At 41.3% G+C, this 22,234-nt stretch overlaps 1 protein-coding gene across 3 annotated transcripts in view; it reads right to left on the reverse strand.

Moving 5' to 3' along the window:
• Positions 1 to 22,234, reverse strand: part of SDK1 (sidekick cell adhesion molecule 1) — a 422,401-nt gene that overhangs the window by 37,365 nt on the left and 362,802 nt on the right. For 2 of the 3 annotated variants that reach the window (XM_033000329.2, XM_033000328.2), the window contains exons 32-35: positions 20,574 to 20,644; positions 15,531 to 15,666; positions 13,588 to 13,647; positions 11,458 to 11,559 (exon numbers count right to left, since the gene is read on the reverse strand). In XM_033000329.2, the coding sequence (XP_032856220.1) occupies positions 11,458 to 11,559; positions 13,588 to 13,647; positions 15,531 to 15,666; positions 20,574 to 20,644 (369 nt within the window). The remainder of the gene's footprint in view (positions 1 to 11,457; positions 11,560 to 13,587; positions 13,648 to 15,530; positions 15,667 to 20,573; positions 20,645 to 22,234) is intronic. The other variant, XM_033000330.2, reaches the window with a different exon arrangement.

Below are 22,234 nucleotides of genomic sequence, written 5' to 3' on the forward strand. Positions count from 1 at the left end.
AATCCCAAGCAAATTTCTGTTTTGTAAAGACCTCTGATCCTTTTCTATCTAGCAAGCATTTTCCCCCCAGTTCATCAAAGCATGCTTTTGTGAACAAGCCTGCTTTTATTCCCTAATAATCAATATATTTGCATTTTGGTGTTAGCACCTAGAGGCCAGAATCTCATTGCACAATGTGTTGCATAAACACAGAACAAAGAGACAGCTCCAGGCCCCAAAAGCCTCTAATCTGTATGTCTACACATTATAATGGAGGGGTGGTTGCAGCATGTTCTGACTATCAGCTGTAATCTTATCTACCTAGTGAGTAACAACAAGAGAGAAGACACAGCAATATTCAGTGTAGCATGTGCTGACAATTAAAGCACTCACATGCAGCACCTCCAAAGTTTACACACTGGTTCCTGGCACACACAGTCATGGAAAATAGAACTGGAAAGGATTTGGAGAGGGCTCAGACAAGCCATCCTCCTGCGTCACACCAGGATCAGCTTGGCTGGTCAGATGTTTGTGTAATCTTGATCACTGACCTCCCAGATTCTCCTGCCATCCCCACACAAACTCTGCCAGTGTATCCCTATTTTAATAACTCTTAAAGTATCTCTCAGGGTTTGCTGCTGTTGGTTTTGTTTTCTTTTTTTTTTTTTTAAATGTCTAGCCTAAGCCATCCTCTCCGTATCGAAGTTCTGTCCCTGTAGTTGCATGGAGAACAGATTGTTTCTTCTCCCCTTGCAGCCACTGCCCTCAAGTTATGGCATAGATAAACAACAGTTAAGTGGATTATAAAAGCCAAACACAACAAAACAAACAGAAGGTCACAAGATAAAACAGCAAGACTGATCTGCAGAATGGGCAAAGTGAAATGCAAGGGGTTTTCTTGCAGTATGGGCTTAGAGAAGGAATGCAAGGATGGTACCTCCCAAGAAAGAACAAAAAGGTGTATCTGCAGATGTTTGCAGTCACTTCTTCCATGGAGGAAAAGCAGCATGAGAGACAAATGTTCAGTGTTTATTGGCCATTTTCTCACAGTGTCTGCAAAAGAAAGGTGGGAGTGAGGAACGCTTCCCCTGTGCAGCAGTGCCTCTGTGCCATCAGGAATGCTGCATGAGCGATGCTGATTAGTTCAATAACAATTAGTTAATTGTGCTTCAAAAGCAGCTACTGAGAAGCTGCTTTCCGCTGTGACAAAGCGGCACAAGCTATATTTAGAATGTAAAAGATGTTTCTCACCAATTTCTGGCTGTTTTAAGCTAGGCTACATTTTGTGATGGAAGTGCGCATTTTTTCCAAGGACTGCACTTCCTGGGGTTACTCATATTTCAGATGCAATAAGACAGGCAGACCCACATACAAAGGATGTGGGTCTTAACCCCTCCAACACAACTCCACTTGTTAACATTGGACCTGAGTGCTCCTACGCTCTTACTCAGACATGACAATCTGGCACCAAAACCTAGTGCTCTGCCAGTTGTTAACTTCGTCAGCCTTGTGTCACCCTGCGGCTTGAAACGAGTCTCAGGAAAGGAGAAATGTGGTCTCTCCCATCTTTGAGAAGCACAACCTCCTTCTGGGTGGGGGAGGAGGTTAAAGCAGCTGCAAAAGCCAGGTTTTAGTTGGAAATAACCCTTTTTCAGTGATAGTGATATATGTGTTGATTTACATGGCTGGATAGATCAGTGTAAGAGAAACTGAAACATTTCCTAGTGTGCGAGAGACTGATGGAAGTCAATACAAGAAGAATGTGAACAACATCTCTCTCACCCTCATGAACACTGATGAAGAGGGAGCACAATCTAACTAGTGCAAAAATAGAAAGATAAACAGACTAACCTACCTCGGTGGAAAAAAAAAGGTGGAGAGGACAAAAAGAATAGCTGTGAGGATGGGGATTTTGGGAATCTAGCACACTCACAATTGCTCTACTCTGTGCCATATTATCTGGGTAGGCAAACACTTGGCCCCCTCCCTGTGTGCTATACTTAGTACAGTAGCTGTGTTTTGACACATGAAAATTTTAAAGGTATTAAAGTCATGAAAAAGCATAAATAAAAGCAGCTGCAAACAATACCCAAATGTAACATCCCCAGCTTCTTTTCTTAGCCCTGAGAAGATTCCCAACATTGGCCAAGCATGCCTTCAGCAGCTGCAGAGATATGAGTGGGAGGCAGGGGTGGAGGGAGGAAAGAGGGAGAGATGACATTCACAGCACACATCGGAAAAACATTGAAATGAACAAGGACTAGAAATGGAGTATCCTTTGCATGGACCCAGACTCTAGGAGGTTATCTGCCAATGCCATTTTTTTGAACTGAGGAGGCAATCATGTTCTCAGGAAACCTCCATGGATATGACTTATTCATGAAGAACGTTCATAAACTGGCAAGTGACTCAAGCAGAAGTAATTCTCATCCTGTCCCTCACCATCTCTTCCAGCGGTGGTGAAAACACTGTTGCTGTGATTACTAATATTTTTAAATGGGGTTCAGATTTCCCAATGAGCCATGTGCAATGCAGGATTTTCATGGGACAGACACAATCTGAGTGATGCAGAAAAAATTACCATGATCCCATTCCAATGCCTACAACCGAGGCGAATCTCACAGAGCAGTACTGTGAAATAGCTAGAGCCTGCAAAAAACCCTCCACACTTTCCTTTTGCTGAAGTCCACAGTTCTACTTATCTAATACAAACCTAAAATAGGCTATCAGATTGCATACTAAGATTATCCATCAAGGGACTGAGAGCGCCTGGCCCAAAAGTAAAGCCCTTACAGAACTGTCAGACTGCCTCTGGAAAGGGCATACAGGTGACTAAAACAGGAAGGGGGGAAAATAATAAAATGAGCTTTTTCCTCTATTTCTTTTGTGTCAACAGGGACATGATCACACACAGGCCAGCAGCCCATCAGTGAGCAGAGATGGACCGACGAGCAGGAACAGCAAGAGTCTGACAAGCATAAGGTATGCGCAAACAAACAGACAGACATAAACCTACAAGCTAAAATCCCCTCTCACTTACATCAATGCAAATTAGGGTTAGCTCTGCTAAAGCTAGTAGAAGTAACCCAGTGTGAAAGTTCTGTAGCTGAGAGTGGTGTCAGCTCTGAGGAGCGCAGAATTCATCCCCCAGGAGGTACTGAGGGTTGTTCAAGGGTGCAAGGGGTGGTGAAGAACTGCTGAGTGTTTGATACTCTGGCCTGATCCTCATTCGTGTGCACTGGGAGATGTGGGAGCAGCATAGGGTGGGAAATTACTGCTCTCAACAATCTTAAAACAGTTTACTCACTGGACAGAGTTAAAATTACCTACTTCAGGCTATTTCCTCAGGCTTTCTGGCTCCCAAGACTCCTCCTCCTCCACTTATAGTCATGTTCCACTCATTATAATTTGTTAATCCCACACTCTAACATCATAATACCACAAGTTCATGGCAGCAGACAAAAGCACCCACTTAATGTTCACTAATAGTAACGGCAGCACCTACTAAAGCCTAACGAGCACCAACAACTCCTTATGTTCCACTAGAGTCAAGAGAACATACCAAATAATTTGGGTGAATCTCCATTGGCTTTGCCATATACTAAATGTTAAAAACCGTAACGGAAAAAAGTCAAACTGAGCAAGTGAGATCTGTCACTGCAATAACCTTTCTCTGTGGCTTTAAATGCAAATTTGATCCCCATGAGGGATTAATTTAGGATTTACAGATTGCAATGGTCAGAGAACCCCAGGGAATCCATGGAGAACTGTGATCTTGTGCTCCTGGGGAGAGAGAGATTAAATTTACATTTTCTCGACTCTGAGTGAGAGTTTTCTCTTTCTTTGTTTATTTTGCAGTCATAGCATCCCTGAGTTCAACACTGCGGTCTTATACCCCCATATCATCTCAGTGTCCAGAGTGCTGTGGCCAAAATGTTTTAGAATATTGCTAATTCATACTTTCATAAGAAAAAATAGCAACTTTTTTGTTTTCAGTCTAGAACAGGCAACCTGAAATGCCTCCAGTTCCATGATTGACGATGGATACAGCAAACAGATGTCAGAAAAGAAAACCAACTGTGTTTCTCTACAGCTGGCTTCACAGCAAAGACGTACAGAGGAGGCAAAGCCACGGGAGTTGAGACCCATATGAAAATACTTACAACATTTTGCTCACATATCCCAGGATGACTGAAAACAAGCAGAGCAGGACTGCACAATTAAAGGAAATAGAAATTTGGTTGCAGATATAACCCTTTAGTGAAAAATACTCAAACTCCAGCCTGCGTCTTCTTGAATATAAGTTATCAGCCAGGGGCTTCCCCACTTCTTTACCAGTGCAATTTATGGTCCATTTTACTTTACTACTGATTGCTCATGTTTTTGAAAGGAAGGTTAATTCCTTTGCTTTTAATGGAGTAGCTCTGCTGTTAGTTCAGTAAGGCTCTGCATACTTGATCAGGGCTTCTCATCCCTCCGCCCTCTGTGTACTGTGCAGGGATGTCCCTGCACTCGGTTCTTCACAGGCCATATAACACTGCAGCAGAACAGCTAATTTGTCCTATCACTCCCAGTGCTGCTTGCACGAGCTACAGAACAAAGACAGGAGTCCTGATGATGAATCTGAGTACAGAGAGTCTGTCTGTCTCAGGCTACAGTCAGTACTGAAAATCAGCATCAAATTGTTGGGTTTGTGAGATGGAGGTTCATCATCTGAGCAAAATGTCGCATGGCAACTGCAGCCCAACGCCACCCACACCAGCAATAGCAGTGGCAGAGGTAAGCAAGCACAGTTGATCAAAAACTGATGATATTTTTGCTTGGACAGAAACATCTTTCCTACACTGAGACGTGATAAAAAGAGGCAATTACAGCAGAGCTAAGCAGGAGCTGCCGCACTGTATAAAGCATTGTGCTGTACCAAAGGCTGCTTATGACCAATATTAACAACTTAATGAGCTGTTAATGAGGCACACATTCAGCTTTTACTTGCAGCATGAAAACATTGCAAATCATTTTAGGGAGCTTCTGGATTGTCAATGGAGAATAAAAGATGTCAAATAAGCCCATCAAATCTATGTCTCAATCTGGACACTGCTTTCCAGTGCATTCTCCTAAAATTCCTTCTCCTATATAGTAGAATAACTTGCTTTGACAGCAGTACGACTCTCACTTAGACTTTGCTTCCTTCTGCCTTGACATTAGATTTCAGTCTCCAGAGAGCTGGAGGGATGTCTTTTTGACGTGTTGACATTAAGGACACTTCTTCCACAGACACACTGGCAGGGTTACTTTCTGTCTTACCATTATAAAAGCAGCTACTGAGCTAAGCTACCAAATTTGGAAGTTTAATTATGAAACCTTTGTGCTCATCTGTAAACAGATTAAGAATGTAAAACTACCCTTAAAAAATAGCCAGTCTGAATAGGAAAGGAAGCCAAAGTTTATATATAAACTTCATATCCATAATTCCCCAGCATTGCAGCAATACCGATAACACACAAGAAATGACTAATGCTCTAATGTAGGTACACTTTAGTTTGTTATTTTTTACTATCCTGTCACAGCTCTGCAGGATTAGATAATGCAGCCGAGTGCTATCTATACTGCTATTACCACCAGTGGAGCTGCATTGATGGGAACAACAAATCCAAATTGGACTTGCTGCAGACAAGCCCCAAGTGGAAACCATGTATAGAGTGAGTCTGGAGGAGTACAAAATCCACCAAGAAATACTGATGGGTTGTACCCAGTGGCTGATCCTACCCTCATATGATAATGGCATGCTGTTGGGATACAGGCATAATGGTTTCCAGTAATGCAAGAGAAACTGAAAAGAAGTTTCTTTCCCAGTCCGAACAGGAAATGTCTTGCCAATCTTTTTTCCTCCCCATCTTCCTATAGTTTCCCCTTTTTGCTCTTCTGTGATTTTACTCTCTTAGTGCATTGCTGAAAAACATGGCTTGGGTCTTTAGCACCGAGCTCAGAGGAGAACTTCTCCTTCCTTCGGGAGAAAGACACTGGGGACAGGATGAAAACCAAGTGCCACTCTCAGAGCAGGACATTCCAAAAATGGCTGCATAAACTCATTCACAATTGGGCATGATGTTGGAACAGCTCTCTAGATTCTTTAAAAGTAAAGGGGAGGTGAAAAGGAAAATGAATGTTTGAGGCACTCTGCCATCCCCCCAAAGTAGCCTTTTGCTGATGTTCAGAAATGTCAACAATTAAAAAGCAAATACCTTAACAATTCAAAAGCTTAGTGCTTTTAAAAAGCCAAGGAAGGTCAACCCCTTTGTTTAAAGTTTGAGCAAGTGAAACCAATAATTTATTTATTATACTACTTTCCAATAGCTTCCCTCCATCCCGTTTTGTTTATCAAGGGAAGATACTGTCCCTAGGCTGACAGGTTTTAGACTACTGCAATGTGAAATGGCCATGATAATCCTTCCCTTCCTTCCTCTAGTGGCATCTGGGATGGAAATGCCCACCCAGTTTTTGTAGCTGTGCCAGCAGCAACGTGCTCCCTATATCTGCATACGCACAGTCACTCACCCAGAGACATGGCCCACGTGTCCCGAACAGATAGCAGAAAACAGCCAAGGGGGCCACAGCAGACTGATTGAAGCTGCCAGCTTTAATGCACTGAAATGTTGTCATTCCTCTTGTAGGCTGTTAACAAGGAGGCACAGGGGACTTCTCTACACAGCATCTTCTCGGCTACATTCGGGGCATGGAAGTAGATAAAGCTTCTGTGCTATAAGAGAAAGGGGGGCCCAACATGATGTTGAGGGACTCCCTTCTCCAGAAGGTGACCTATGATGGGGAAGTGACACCACGTAGGGTATTTTGTATGAACACGTGAAAAGAGTGGGGCCTGCAGAAACAGATGAAAACACTCAAGGACAAAGCAGCCTTAGTCTGACAACATTCTCTGACACCAGCACGAGAGACAAAGGGACACTGCCTGAAAACAGATAACCAGGTAAGAAGGAACAAGAACTCTTTGCTAGAAACACCTTATGAAGGGGAGCCAGGTGCCTGGAGTTGTCTTTGTTTCTTTCTTCTTAGAATGGCTTCTTCTCTGTATTTTGTCTTTCCCAAAACGAAATCATTATTTTCAGTTTTGGAGCTTCCCAGATGGTTTCTATTAATTTCCTGTAAAATACTGGAGATGGTCAGGCAGCTCTGAGTTACTGGCAGAGCAGAGCTTCCCTCCCTGTGTCAGCTGTAGGTGGACAAAATAAAGTTTCGGAACTCCAGGAACACCTGTGGAGCCACAGGCAGGAGGGCAGATGAAAATAATTGCAGATAACAGCGGGGAAATGCTTTGGCATCCACAAACTTTGCACCAAGAGGCAAATTCAAGTTTTTGAAGAAGGTAAGAAAAAAGAGGTGAGAAGCAATTGTTCTCCTGTCCCACTCCCATTCCTTTCCAAGCTAGAGTTTCCATTTCTGTGAAGGACCTCTAAGAAGTCTCTGTCTTCCAGCTCTTTTTACTCCTTCCCTTTCCCATTGCAGAACCAGCTCTCAGAGATCATTATTAAAAAGAATAACAACAACAAACCAGCCCCATAATTTCTTGTGAATTCTGAAGGTCACCAATGTCAATGTCAGTTATAATGACACACATCACTCCCTTCTTCACACAAATGGATTTAGAAGCAGTTTAAAGGCTAGTGTCTCTTGGTGCACTTCAACCCTTCTGCTACGTCCTTTCCACACACATGTGCTCTCCTCCAGAAGCAGCTGCTGGAAGAAATTATGAATTCCATTATTTTTCATCCAGAACAGCTTTGCAGTATATGGGAGAAGCATGGGATGCTGCAGACTCATTACCACAGGATTTGTATTGCCACCTTCCATTTTATCCACGTTCCCAAATTAGGTGAAGCACACCTGCCCCAAACCTGTGATTTCTGTTTAATTAAAATGCAGGTAGTAGAGTCTCCTGAACTCCAGAGCCCACCACACAATCAGAAAGTGACAGCGACCTGGTAGAATAATGCTCTTGATATAGTGGCTGCTCTATCAGAGTCTTAATTTCAGTCGAGCAGAACAGCACCTCTGGTAGCAGCTGCATTTAGGGCTGGGATGAATATCAGTACTCAGCCTCTCGCGGAACCCTCCCTGCCTTCCCAATCAAAGCCGGCCTCCCTGACAGCTGAACTGTTAAATGAATTAACAAGGCAAGAAGGGGGCTTGCCGACGGGCCTGCAACTCCCTTCCTAATTTCTGCAAGTGGCAGCTTTCAATTTTTCTGTCATTTGTCGGGAGATGCACATGGTTCTCTAATGAGCAGGGCAGAGCTGCAGCCAGCTCTAAAAAGGCAATGTTACAAGGATCTTCTGGTCCGCGGAGGAGAGGGATCCATGCACTTGAGGCAGGTGGGGGAAGGACACGGGCTCTATTCAGACTGAACAGACAGCATATCCTTCCTGGCTGCCCCGAGCACAAGGACTCCCAACCCGCTCTCCTGACATGGGGAAGAACTGCTCTCCACACCAGCGAATTTTGCAAAAATCCAGGCAGAGCTCAAAATAGAGCCTTTGCTAAAGCTTTGGTCTTATGAGCTACTGTAACAAGAAAAAGGTTTTGCTCTATCTGTAGCAAAAAAAACCCCAAACCCAAACCAAACACCTCAAACCACTTGCATCCAGCTTCTTTATTCACCAGACTAGTCAGAATCCAGAAGTCTGTTATTTGTGTCTGGCCCATTGCCTACCCGCAGGTTCTCTCCCAGAATTTGTCCCTGCCCATCAGCCAGAGTTAAGTGAGACCTGAGCACTTGGGCTGCCTGAAGAGGCTGTTGGCTGGGCTACAGCTCAACGGCACTGCAGGGCTCGAGAGAAACTCCCCATTCGGATGCCTTTTACTTGTTTGATTGGCAAAACTGCCAGAAGGTTGGTTTCAATGGCTTTTTTTTTTTCCAAGTTTGTCAGGGGGGGTCTATTGCCTACTGGAGCTTTTATTGTAAAAATCCAGATAGGATGATAGGAAAATCTTCCAATCCAACAAGGGAGAGTGCAAGAGGGAAGGAAGGAATTACAAACACTCCTCCTTCTGCATCGCTCATCTGGCTGCATCAGATATAGAACCTGAACAGCACATCAACTATCAGTATTACTTCTAGGTGCCCCATACTGTATGAAAAACCCATGAGAACTGCACAGAATTGGGTATTTTGACTGAGCTGGCCTAAATCCAGCACATTTCCCCCAAGGTGCGTGCTGTATATTCCTTTTTACAGCAGAGAGAGGAATGTTCTCGCACCTACCAGAATTACTGCAACCCTTATGGCAGAGTGAAGCACTGTTTAACAGTACTGAAACATAAGTTATCTGGGGCCTTCAGAATGAGGACTGGTCCCCTTCTGTCATTCTGTGTTCAGTGCTATGCCAGTGTTGTCAGCACTTGCTGTTTATTGGGAAGGTTTTCTCTATTTTTAACATGGATGATCCATTGTTGAAGCTAATCAGACCCATTTTTTTCAGCTTGCTGCTTAACTGCCTTTACCATGGGTAAAAACATCAAGTAAACAATAACAACAAAAACTTATATTTCCACAGCACGCTTTAACTCAAAGGTGTCACAGATTAATTTAAAACTTAAATTGCAATACCAGCTTCAATCACTTTACTCACAGTATAAATCACAGCCAGTTCTGGAGGTGGAAGAGGCAGTTATATAACAAAGCATAACAAGTTCACACAACAAGAGTGAAAATCGGCAGGAAGATCCTACATTCATCATTTCTACCACATGAACCTGGATTGTCCCTAACCAGAGGTAAATCCAGTATCTCTAAAAAAAAAAGAAAAAAAAATCTGAGTCATGCTATGACTTCAGATATACCAGCCCTGCTTGTGAAAGAAAGTCTCCTGGATATCCAGTTTCCTCCCAAGTTTGGCTCCTTCCATTGCCCTCTGTTCCCTGTCTGAATTATGATAACAAAGACCTGGACTGTGAGATTAAAAGACATGATATAACAGCATTTCCTCATTTTCCCCAGCTGATTTTCTGTGCTGTGTACATGTGTACAAATGCATGTGCTGGCTCCATTTGCAGCAGTGAGATATTTAGCTCTGAAACAAAAATGTACTTTGAAGCCAGATACAGTTGGCTCCACTTGGGGCTTTCTTTGCTGCAGTTGCAGAAGTAACTTGGAGCAGCAGCAAACTAGAAAAAAAATGTAAATATTGCCAGCTGTCTCTCCAGAACCATGCTGCTCTGATTAATTTATGATGTTTTCAGAGAAAGATAGTGAATGTTACACCATATTTGAAATGAAAAGGTTAAGCAGAGTTTAAAAAAATGTGCAATAGAGTTTAAAAAAAATGTGCTTTGCTTAGTTTTGAGCAACAGAATATTTAATGCATAATAATAAAATGAATTAGTGCTGGGTTTGATAGCTTCTATATTCCAGCCTTGAGACAGAAGAACAAAAGCGTAATCAGATTCGTTCACGGCGGCAGACTGAACAACAGGAGGGTGCATGTTGCCCATTCTTGTTCGAAGCTTCAAAAGATGGTACTGCGGAAATTGATACCATAACTAACAACTATTTCGGCGCCAGCCTCTCTCCAGCTGGGGTCACCATAAATACGGCACCACCGTTGTGGCTGTGAGAAAGACATCAGCTATTCCAGTCCTGCGCTTCTCAGCTAGAGTTACGGAGGAGAACAGACTCAGCTGCGGGTTATCTGGGCTCTGCAAAATCACCTGTTTCACAAAGCATTCAAAGAAATGCCTAGTTAACTGTCTTGTCCTGATTTCTGCCTCTGGCCTTCCAATGGAGGGATTTTAAAATGATCAGCAAGTTACATTTCATAAATACAGCCTGGATTCATGCACTAGATTCATAAAAAGTAAAGGCACGAATACTGCCACTGACCCTCAGCTTCTGTAGAGGCTGGATGCAGCTATCGAGTTTGCATGTTCCTGAGAGTAATCATCAGCTGTGCCTCCAAAGCTAGCATTAAACCAGACACAGTGTCTTCTTGACTTCAAGAGCATAAAAATAGAGCAAAGTGTGGTGCACAGGCAATGTCTCTACACAGAGAGCTATAAAATAAAAGAACCAGCTTTCCAAGTTTCCCCCCCTGTTTTATATTTTTGTTTCTTTTCCCTTGTGGCTTTCCTGTGCTCCACTTTTCACTTCTTTAACTTGAGTCAATTTTCCCCTCAAGCTAATTTGGTATGAACAGTCATCCTCCTGCAACTCCAAAAGTATTTTCTCTCCATGTTCTCAAATGCCCTTTCTCCCCTTAGTTGTGTAGACCAACTGGCTTTCAAATGGCAAGAAACTATCAGTGCCAACCTATTCCAGGAGAGGACACTACAAAAAACTGTTAGTGATAAAGACTGAGGAATTTTCAAATCATCTCTTTCCTGGAAAAATATTAAATATTATCTGGAGAATACTAAAATATGCTGGTACTTTAAAAAATGAAATCAACTAATTTTCCTTTTACCTACCTGCTTCACCCACAAACACTTCCACTGGTGTGCTGGTAGGGCTCTCACCAATTACATTATATGCTGTCATCAGTACTTCATATCTCTTGTATTTCTTCAACTCTGAAAAAGTAAAATATTATATTACATATTATTATTTATCTGTACTACAGATAGTTTTTAGACTCCATCACCTCTTTATCACCAGATTTCTCTCCAGTGAAGCATACCATTAGAACAGTACAACAGTGCAATGACTATTTCCATCCTTCCCTAATTCATGCATCATGGCAGGTTTTGCGTAATTATGAAAGATGTTTCCAATGAAATGGCAGGATCTTTCAGTGTTTCCTCACAGCGTTGCTCCAGTAAGAGGATCATTCCTGGTGGGTAACTACCTAGAGGAACATCTCTAGGTCATTCTTAATGAAAGAAAGGGCAGCACTTTGCTTTGAGTGTTCAACTTATGGGATCCTTTAGATCTCTACTGGTAGGAAAGAGCATGGCTCTAAGCCTTTGCCTAAGCTCAGGGACTTTCATCTAGGGAGTCATTTAGCAACTGCACTGCACAAGAATGTCCCAGCTGAAGCAGGGTGCAGAAGATGATCTGCAGTGGGGAATCTGGAGTCCCATTAGAAGTACTACATGGGTGTCTTTCTCCCTCAGTGTGACCACAGTCTGAACATCAATCACAAAGAGAAAAGAGAATTTGAAGTCTGGACTCCATTTGGCCACCAGACAACCAATTTCTTTGCTGACATATAGAAACTACCCTGACAGATGAGGTAGGAGAGTGAGAACAGCATGAAAAAATCTAGAAAACCCAACCGTATGAGGGTAATTAGCAGATGCAAACGAGGATGGAGTAGAATCATGTCAACATCGTTAGGGGGGGCAGCGACTGAGCAGTTTCAGATTTTGCATTTTCAGGATGAAAGAATTAATCCTAACAGAAATATTTATCATCTACAGTATTTAACAGTGAAATTAGAGTAAGAAAGCGATCAATAATATAAATCGCCCTATTTATTTTTCATTTATTTTTTAAATGAGCATTGAATTAAGACACGCATGGCCAGGGGTCCACATTTCTTCCTTTGCCAATAATGTTTTCTGCTGTCTGTGAATTGGATATTACCCTTTACTCTGCGGCTGACAGTATGCCATCAGTTTGGTAAGGCTCAATAAGCCTAATCATACAGGTTTGTCTAATTTCAGCTTCATGGAAGTGTTTACAAGTGTTGTGCTCCTAAATCTGACTCAAAGTCCAGCATCATTTCCCAGTCTCAGGCATACTGTAAATGATATCTGATACATCACTAATTTTTTGATGTGATACCACTAAACTCAGATGGACTGTAAACCATGTAGCAAGCAAATCAGCAATAATGACGCTAAGTTCATAAACAAACAAACAAAATTAGTAAGGATATATTACTGGGATATACTAGGATATAGTACTGGGCAGCTTGTACAGGGAAACTTTAACTGCTGCCATGAAAAGCCACAAGGGAGATTTTAGTGTTAACTGGATATGGAAGAAAATGGAACACATGAGAGTTCATGCATGAAGGTTTCAGTGGGCACAGGGCTTCATTTTTTTTTTTAGCCCATCACAATCTGTGACTCAAAAGCCTTGGGCAAAACCTATCTAGTGAACCATCATCACCACAAAGCAACTTGCCTTTTAACTCTGTCGAATGCTATTTTATTCATTTCCAATTGAAAACCTCTGGAGATGCACATAAATTCATTGGGCCCTCTCTAAACTGGCCTCCTACTCCATGGAATGCCTGAGCATTGCAATGCTTGAATCATAGGACTAATGATGTGATACAGCTAAACTCAGATAGACTGCAAAATATGTAGCAAGCGAATCAAAATTCATTTAGAGTCAGCAATACTGGGTTGTTATAGTCAATAATGTTTTACCTTCCCAGCAGCCACATTTTTACAACAGCTACCTACTTGCATCATCAATGTCTCTTGATGTAGGGAAAGCAAAGGCTTAAAGAAAAAGAAACTCAAGAAAGCAGAATCATTAATCTATGTTGATTTCTGCTAGATCCACCGAGGTGAACCATAGAAGTTTGCCTATAGTATATTTTGAACCATTACAAAGAGTCTCATCTAAAGGCAATGTGCACTTACGTGTTAATTCATACGTCGTTAATGCAGAGCTGCTGTTCACTGTCTTGAAGCTGCTTTGGGCTATTCAGGGTAAGCAAAGCAGAAAGCTTGTTACAGTGCAAGAAAATAGTTATTGCAAATGATGTACAGCAGAGACAGAGGCAAATGATGCAGCTCACACACACACACACACACACAGAGTTTGAGCTTTAGGACTGTACCTTGAAGGGCAATAAAATCACATCACTCTCTCTTAACACATCAAAAGCATCTCATTCACATGGGGCTGTTTCATTTCTTCCTCAAACAGAGAATCTCACAAATATACAACACAGAAATGTTCTGACTTCTAGATTAAATAGAGCAAATGAGTAAAACCAAAACAATTTCTAGGGGTGAACCTCTCAACACTATATTACATCCTTATTTCTCAACATGCAAAATTCAAAACCTGCAGAGCTGCAGGGTAAAGACGTGGAACATGGGCCACAAAGAACGAACACTTACAATAGGACAGGACACATTTCTTTAAATGTGTGTTAGGTTTCCTACAGTTTCATGTATAGAATTCAATATTCCTGCTGTGAGCGAATTGCAATAATATGCTAAGCTGTGCAAAACTGCAGGTCAGTGAGGAACAGAGGTGTTCTAAGGTGAGAATTGACACTTTATGAGGAAAAAGAAGGAAACTTCTCTTAAAATACACTTGAATCCACTATTTCTCTCTGTCTGGACTCCCTCGAGAGACACAGCACATGCTTTTCTACTCTACAGCTACTGGGAACACAACTGGAGGGCCAGCCAAAAAGAGGGAGGAGAGAAAAGCAGTAGGTGTCACTGGCTCCCTGGCTTGTGAGGCTAGAGAGCACCCAAAGCCATTATTTCACTATAACATACATAGTCAGTCATTCAGCTTTTGTCTGGAAAAACCCCTACGCATATCTACACCTATAGGAGCTTTATATATCTACTCTGTCCTGGTTAAAACTCTGTACAGTCTGAGAAGTCTCATTCAGCACTGACCATATAAGCGAGGTCAGAGTTAGGTCCTTAAGTTACGGTTAAAGCATTCACTTTTCCTACACGCCCACAAAAATCATTCTTGTTTTTATAGAAACCATTTTTATGGGCTCAGGGAAACATGGAAGATGAAGTAAGATATTAAAATTGTCTCAGTCAACCCTATTCTGCTGCTCTTAGAGTGTGTATTATCTTATTCTGAATATTCCACTGACATCAAACAGGACAAAAGCTGGTCCCTCCGTGAGTGCGTCTCATTGCTGGACCTTATCTGTCAAGGCTACCGAGTGCTCACATCTTTGCCTCCCATCATCTTATTCTGCCTATTCTTCCCTCTGATTTCCTTTTTAGCCTTTGTCTAAAAATTCTTCTCATTTTTCTATTATTGCTCTCCCTCTATACCTTCTTTCCATATAAGCCAGAAACCCCAGTGACTAACATGGCAAGCATGCACCTCAAAATTCTTGCTTATTTTTGCTATTGTCTTCCAAATCTGGGACAAGTGCTTTGAAATTGTAAAAATTCTATTTACAATTTCTCCTCAGCTATTTTCTTACACTGCAAAAAGAAAAACAAAATGTCAGTTATAAAAACTATTAAAAAATAAGAAAGAAAGGCTGAGGGAAATGAAGTCTCTCTTTTTTGTCTGATGGCAGAACAAAGTATACCAGGGTAATCATGAAATGGAGGTACCAGAAAGCAGAAAATCAGAGGATATATGTGGGACAGAACATCAATTCAAGCATGCTGGCATAGATTAGCATGTACCATTACAAGCAACGCTGATCAGACAGAAGTTACTAGCATTTTTCAGCATCTACAACCTGATTGTGTAAAAGCCAAATTATCCCCAGCACTCTTAGACGTAATTGTCTGTTATTTCCATGGGTCAAGAGGGCATACAGTGTCTGGTATAATGATGGATTACCATAACACAGGCTTACGTGTGAGCTCTGCTCTTAAACCTGAAGGGTTCTGGATGGTTTTGGATTCCGTTCCAGATGTAGTATCATAATCCAGCTCCCGATAGTAGATCCGATATCCCAACAGCAAGCCGTTTAGACTCTCAACTTTGGGTGGCTGAAAAATATTCACATTAATAATGGGCTTGTTAGGATGTGCATTGCAACAAACATCCACCACTACAGGCAGTAGCTGACACCAGTCCTGTGTGAAGGGACACTGCTCTCTGGTGAAAATAGCCATTAATAATATACAGGGTCAAGGGTTGTGTAATTTGAAAAACACAAAGGCAACTTTGATGATGACTTTGCCACTCAGCTGTGGCAATTACAAAAGGCTCTTTACTTAAAAATTGACACCTGATGCACTACACAAAGAGCTAAGTTCCATTCCTTCTTGGTCCACAGAAACTCATGTGTTGATAAAGAATATAAATAAGCATGTCCCTGAAAATGTATGTTGCTGGCCACGAACATTGGAAGAGCAAACCAGTATTTCACTTATTCCAAGATGAAAAGAAATAAATTATTTTGTCAAAGAGAGAATTTCTTTAGTGGCTATTTTCCTTGGGGACTGTTCATAGAACATTCTTTATTTGGCAATATTCTACTGAAAGACTGATGAGAAAATAACAAAGGATTGGTGTATTCTGGCTTTAATTAGGAAGATGAAAGTAAGTGTAATAGCCTCAGAGAGGCATTTAGAGAGGAGTCACAGTATGATGGACTGTGGTGTGCTGCATAGGTCCAATCCCCCAGGCAAACCCAGGTCTCCTCCATAAGAGGCTGGGAGCAGTACGGTATGTGTGGCCACTGGGCTGGCTCAAATATGAGGGTTTTTCTCTTCTGCAACATGCTGGAAGATGCTCAAAGACACAGAACCTCAGCAAGGGTTCTTCAGCAGCCCCTCACATCTTCCTTCAGATACAGATATACAGCTAGTATACTGAAAAGGAGATTTTTGTCTAAATGGCTTGCTTAAATAGAGGCAAGCAAAAGGATTCTTCATGTTTGGGAAAAAAATTACTCTCATGAGTCTAATACAGGCTAAGAACTGCAGAGAAGAAAAGATGCCCTGAGCCATTTATCTTCTAAAGATTCTTGTACTGAAATTTAAGGGGCTGAAAGTATAAATGAAAAGGATTTTAATGATGATCTTGCCTTTAATCCAGAAAGATCCCCAGCAGTCTTGAGAACTTTACTAAGGAAAACCTTCTGTCCATTGTGGAAAAATTAACTGCTGGTGTGAAACGCTGTCACAATAGAAGGTAATATCACATGTAATTATAAGGAAGAAAGTAAGACTATTTTTACAGGAAAGGAGGAAGATATTTGTTAATAACCTAACATTCTGGTTCCAGAAATGACAAGAATTTTCCATTATTTCATTACAATGGCACAAGGAAAAAGTAGGCTGTCTTGTCTCAGTGCAAAGGCCTTTGCTTTGGGCGAGGGCTGAAGGAATCAAGTAGAAAGATTGTAGTTTATGAAAACCAAAAAAGAAAATGATGTGAACCAGAGTACAAGAAAGCTACACAGCTACCAGCAAAAGAAGCAGAAACTGCGCCTGCAAAAAGCCACCTTCTTTTGTAGTTGTCCTGCCCAGAGCCTGATGAAAGCAATCCAAACAGTCCCAAGATCTTACTGTACTTGCTCTGCATGGTTAGAGAACCTCATTCATCATTTTTTCATGATCTATCCTTTGGAGAAGCTCTGACCACCTTTCACTATTCACATCTGAATTGCAGAATGATCTAGGAATAGAAGATTGTGATGGACCTTCAAGAATCATCAGGGTCAGGCCCTCAAGGCTGCATAAAGTCAGCTTCTTGAAGTCTCTTTCACAAACAGAGCAACCTCCACCAGAAAACAAGCTGATTTTTCTGCTTCCCAGTATTCCTACTGGAAAGCTGTTCCAAGCCTCACTACTTGTGCAGTTAGAAACCTTCATTTAATTTCTAATCTAAATTATTCATAGCTAGTTTATAACCATTTGTTCCTGTGCTAACATTGCCTTTTGGGTTAAATCGTTCTTCTCCCCATGGGGTGTTTACTCCTGTGATGTATTTTAAAAAGGGCAATCATATTCCCTCTCAGACTCCATTTTACAAGGCAAATAAATCAACCTCTTGTACAACTGCCTTTCCTAGACTCAGATTGAGCCCCTGGTGCAAGGAGCTGAGCAAATAGACCAAACAAAGCGACAGCCTTCTCCAGGGCTGCCTGATGACGTGATCGTTCACGGACCAGCTGAAACATTCTCCTCTGCAAGGTGGAGAAGATGAGATATGGCTTACTGGTAATTACTAGTATATCTATCATGATTTTTTTTTCTTTTTTTTCTTTTCCAATCTTCTGACTTTCCTCTTTTGTTTCCTGGTTTATACTGAAGTTGCTTTAGCTCTGATTGTGCCTCAGCAGAAGGAGGCATGTGACAGCATGGCAGTGTCCTGGCTTTCCTCTGTCCTGGCAGGGAGGAGTCGCAAGGCAAAGACTGAGGGCTACCTTTCCCAGAGACGGGGTAAAGGGAGGCACTGTCCCACCAGGATACATCTCGAGTGCATCATCGTACAGGAGGAGAGAGGCTGCAAGAAAACAAAGCCTATCCAGCACGGAAATAAACTTTACACAATGAAAAAAATACTGTGAGCATTACATGGATTTGTATTTCAGTTAATTATTATCTAGAAGGAAGGCGCTCTTGGAAAGATGCAAGGTCTATTCCTATTTTTACTACTAATAAATATTTTTTTCAATTAAAAAAAAGTTTATGTGGAATATTCTACAGAATCTTAAAAGGAAAACATTGCTGAAGCTGAGAAAGAGACTGTTACTCCCTGCTCTGCCATGTAACTGCCTAACAGATAAAGCTTATTTCCTCATCGTGGTACAACACAGATTTGTTGATAGCAAGCATTGTTTTCTTACGCTTTCATGTGATTCTCTGTTTTTTCCTTCCTTTAAATTTAGGACAGGAAAGCTCACAAAATAAATGGCTTGAAAACTGTCTTTCTCCTTGCCATGGAAATGATGATTCTTTCCTGAAAAGGGTACTCTGCTAAAAGGTCAGGTCTTCCCCTTCCTATCTGTCTTTCATGGACAAAACTCCGCTTTTGATGTAATGGATTATTTAGGATTTTGTAGGAAGGCCTGAGGGATCTGCTGAAATAGGTAAAATGATTATGAGTGGCAGCCTGTAATGTTGTACAGAAGTAAGAGAAACATTTTTGTGCTGTTTAAAAATAAATACAAAAAAAAAAAGACTAAAATGTAAGTTTGAATAATTGTTATCTCTAAGATAGAAGCAGAACAGTATATGATCCTGATGTTAACTGTAATATCCTCCCGAACATTTGAAATAACCTTGCATTATTGATACAACAGACTTCAATGGAAATTACATATTTTCTCCCTACTTTAAATTTAAAAATAATGGACTGATTGGACCGAGCAGCTGAAAACACAGATAGGGCATCTAGAGTTTGTTTTGTGAATTATTAACAAAGCTCAAAGTTAAAAATTTAGCTTCGTTTGGAAATCTACTCTCCCATTTAGCTTGACTGCTGTTTTCAGTTTATATTATTTCTTAGACACTGCTGTGAAACTTCCTCTTAATTGGAGGCTATTGTGGGACTTGAAGATTTTTGTTTATTTGAAAAATATAGTACGGCTGAATTACCAGGACCTATTAATATACATGTTGTAATGACATATAATTGCCCACAACTCCCTTGAGATGGCTCTGGCACAACAACCCCATTTCATTTTCATGAAATAAAAAGCATCTAATTACCTAAACAACCACCTATTTCACATTAACTACACACCAATAATCAGTCAATTGGGGGAGTCTTTATATCTGCGGTACATCGTGCCTCACATCCTCTTTGTCCTCTCTGTATACTTTTTTTTTCTTCACTGTGGGCTTTATTTGTAGATGAGGTGGTAGATTTACATCTCTCCATAATGCCTTTGGTAAAACCATTCAACATGTCTTCTATTTGTTCAACATGCTGTAAGCAACGTTGTTGCTTAGTATTATGCTGCATGAACTTGCGCCAGCAACCCAGCAGTACAGCCAGGCATACTTTTAAAGTGCTGCTGCATAGCAATAAACAGACCCTCATACATATATTTTTTTCCAAAAATGCAAGGAGCCCCATCTGTACTGTAAACGCATATGTACATTTTTCACTGTAACGCAATCTGTCCAAAGTTATCCTTATTATGTGTGTGGGACATTGTCTCGGGAGCAGGGTGGGCAGAGGCTTTCCAGCATAGGTTACGGATAACGTGCAGTACTCCACTGGGTTCCCTCTATTAATGCTCACTCCGCAAAAAGAAGCCTCAGGCACTGGGTCACAAAGTGTTCCAGCATCTCCCAGGAGGCCACTACTGAAAGATAAAGGCAGGCAGAGGAAATGCCTATATAAAACACAGACTTGGCATGAATAGTTTCTCATCCAACTCAGAGATATTATGGAGAGCTCAAACTTCCTTTCTTTTCTCTGAAGAAATCTCAATTTTTATCCCTCAAAATGCTAAAAGGGCATATGGAGTTCCTCAAAAGTATGAACAGGATCTCAGGCACAGCATGCGCTTCTGATTATTTCAGCAGCTGAAGGAGGCAGTATGCGATGCGAACGAAAGTGAGCTTTTGATTACCTGGTCTTTACCAATGGCGCATTCGGTTGAATGTTTTCAATGTAAAGATGCATGTCTATTGATATCAGTGAAAGGACAGGACAATCTGCATGAAAAATGATCTTGAGCATCACTATAGAAAGTCCTTTACCTCCCAAGCTTCCCCCAATGGGGCAAAAAGTAAAAGCAACTGCCAGAAATTTCCATCCATCAGTAAAGTATATGCCTAGATCAGGAAAATAAGGAGGTAGCTGCAGTCCTTCAATTTTACTACAATACTTCCAGCTCAGGAAAATGTCCCTTACAATGTACCGTTAAGGTCAACAAGTCAAAGCAACCCAAAATTGTTCCAGACACATCAAAATTTTTCATTTTACCTACCTGCCACTGCACAAGGACAGATGAAGTTGTGTGGGGAGTTACTAACACAGAACTGGGTGGTTCACCTGGAACTAAACAAGAAAAAAAGGTAACCAAAGCAGTTACAGCAAGAGGGTAGAAAACAGGCAGCTTTGATTCATCAGATTCTCTTTCTTCACTGCTGAAGAAAATCTTCTATCCCAGCTACGACGTGGTAGGTCTCAAAAGCAATGCAGTGGATATGGATATTGCAATCCAGGCAGAAGCCACCCACTTCTCATACATCTCTTTCTCTACCAGTGGCCTTGGTAACTTGAGCAGGAATAAGAGAAAATCTGAGGGCATAAATCTGGAGGAAGCTGCAGCATGCCAGTTGCTCACAAACCACTGGATACACATTTGAAAGGAAGTTAAACCAGTTGTATGCATGCTTGAAAGTGTAAGCAAACAGCTCTCAATTTTTCCATGACATTTTTGCCACAGCCAGGGCAAGCCCACCTTGTTTTTCACAGTCTGTCACACAGTCACAGATTATTTTAGTTAGGACAGCTTGATTTACCACAGATTAACCCATTCCTGTGCCTATGGCCTTTACCACATACACACATGCTATAGCAGCTCAAATATGAAAAAGAGGCGGCTTATCAGGAGCTGACAGCCCTCCACAGTGCAATGCTCTAGTGACAGCACCAGGTTTGCTCAGCAGAATAAATGTTCAGTTTGTTAAGGAGGTGAGAAGCTTTCACAGTGTTTCCTGGTCGTATTGTGAGGAGGACAAGCACAGCTCTGGATTCACTGTAACTAAATTCAAAGAGAATTGAAAATAAAATTTTAAATTCTGAAACAGTGATTCAGTGCTGCCTCATTAGTATCTGTTACAGCTTGCATTGATATAGCAGTTGCTGTTCAGGAAGGTCGAGCATCCGGATGTCTTTAAAAGGCTGCTATGCACATTATTTGAGTATTACATGGGCTCTTGCTTAACTGAGGATACCCTTAAGCTCTGTCCTCTGTTTTCCTGATTTCAAGATCACATTCTTTAAACATTCCTTTGCAAACCTGTTTCCTATTTTTATATCTCAATGTCATAATTAACTAGTTATTCCTTGAGTTGTATGAAACACTGGCTAATTTCTAGCACCATATAAATATATATATGTATCCCAGTATTACCCCTTTTCCCAGGCTCAGGGTAAATACTGATGCTCTGATGCTTTTTCACACTTTGCAGAGTCCCTTTCTCCACTCAAGACATGAGAGCTACTTCTGCATTCAGTCACTGACTTTGTACTATCAAGGAATTAGAAGCTGATCTCTAAGGCTAAAAATAAAAGCCTTGTCAATGTCATTCACAGTTTATTAGCCCTGATCTGCAGCATTAAATGCTCATGTTTCCAGGAGCTTCATACTCCTTACTTATACCTCAGCAATTTTGCCATATTGCAGACTGATGTGGATTGTGAGTGAAAACAATTGAAGAAACTTCTCCAAATGTATGCATGGTTCTACATTTATTTTTAATGATCTCTTGTAAATTATTCAATTTCTGCAAAGATAATGGTTAGTGCAGAGTTTGGAAGCCAATCAAACGGAGTTTAATTCCATTTTGAGACTCCTGAAAGAATGATTCATTATCAGAGGGCACAGCAGGACACTTAAGGCTGCCTGTTATTAATTCAGCC

This window comes from Tyto alba, unplaced genomic scaffold (assembly GCF_018691265.1).
Source record: "Tyto alba isolate M040663 unplaced genomic scaffold, T.alba_DEE_v4.0 Super-Scaffold_28, whole genome shotgun sequence".
NCBI classification, from domain to species: domain Eukaryota; kingdom Metazoa; phylum Chordata; class Aves; order Strigiformes; family Tytonidae; genus Tyto; species Tyto alba.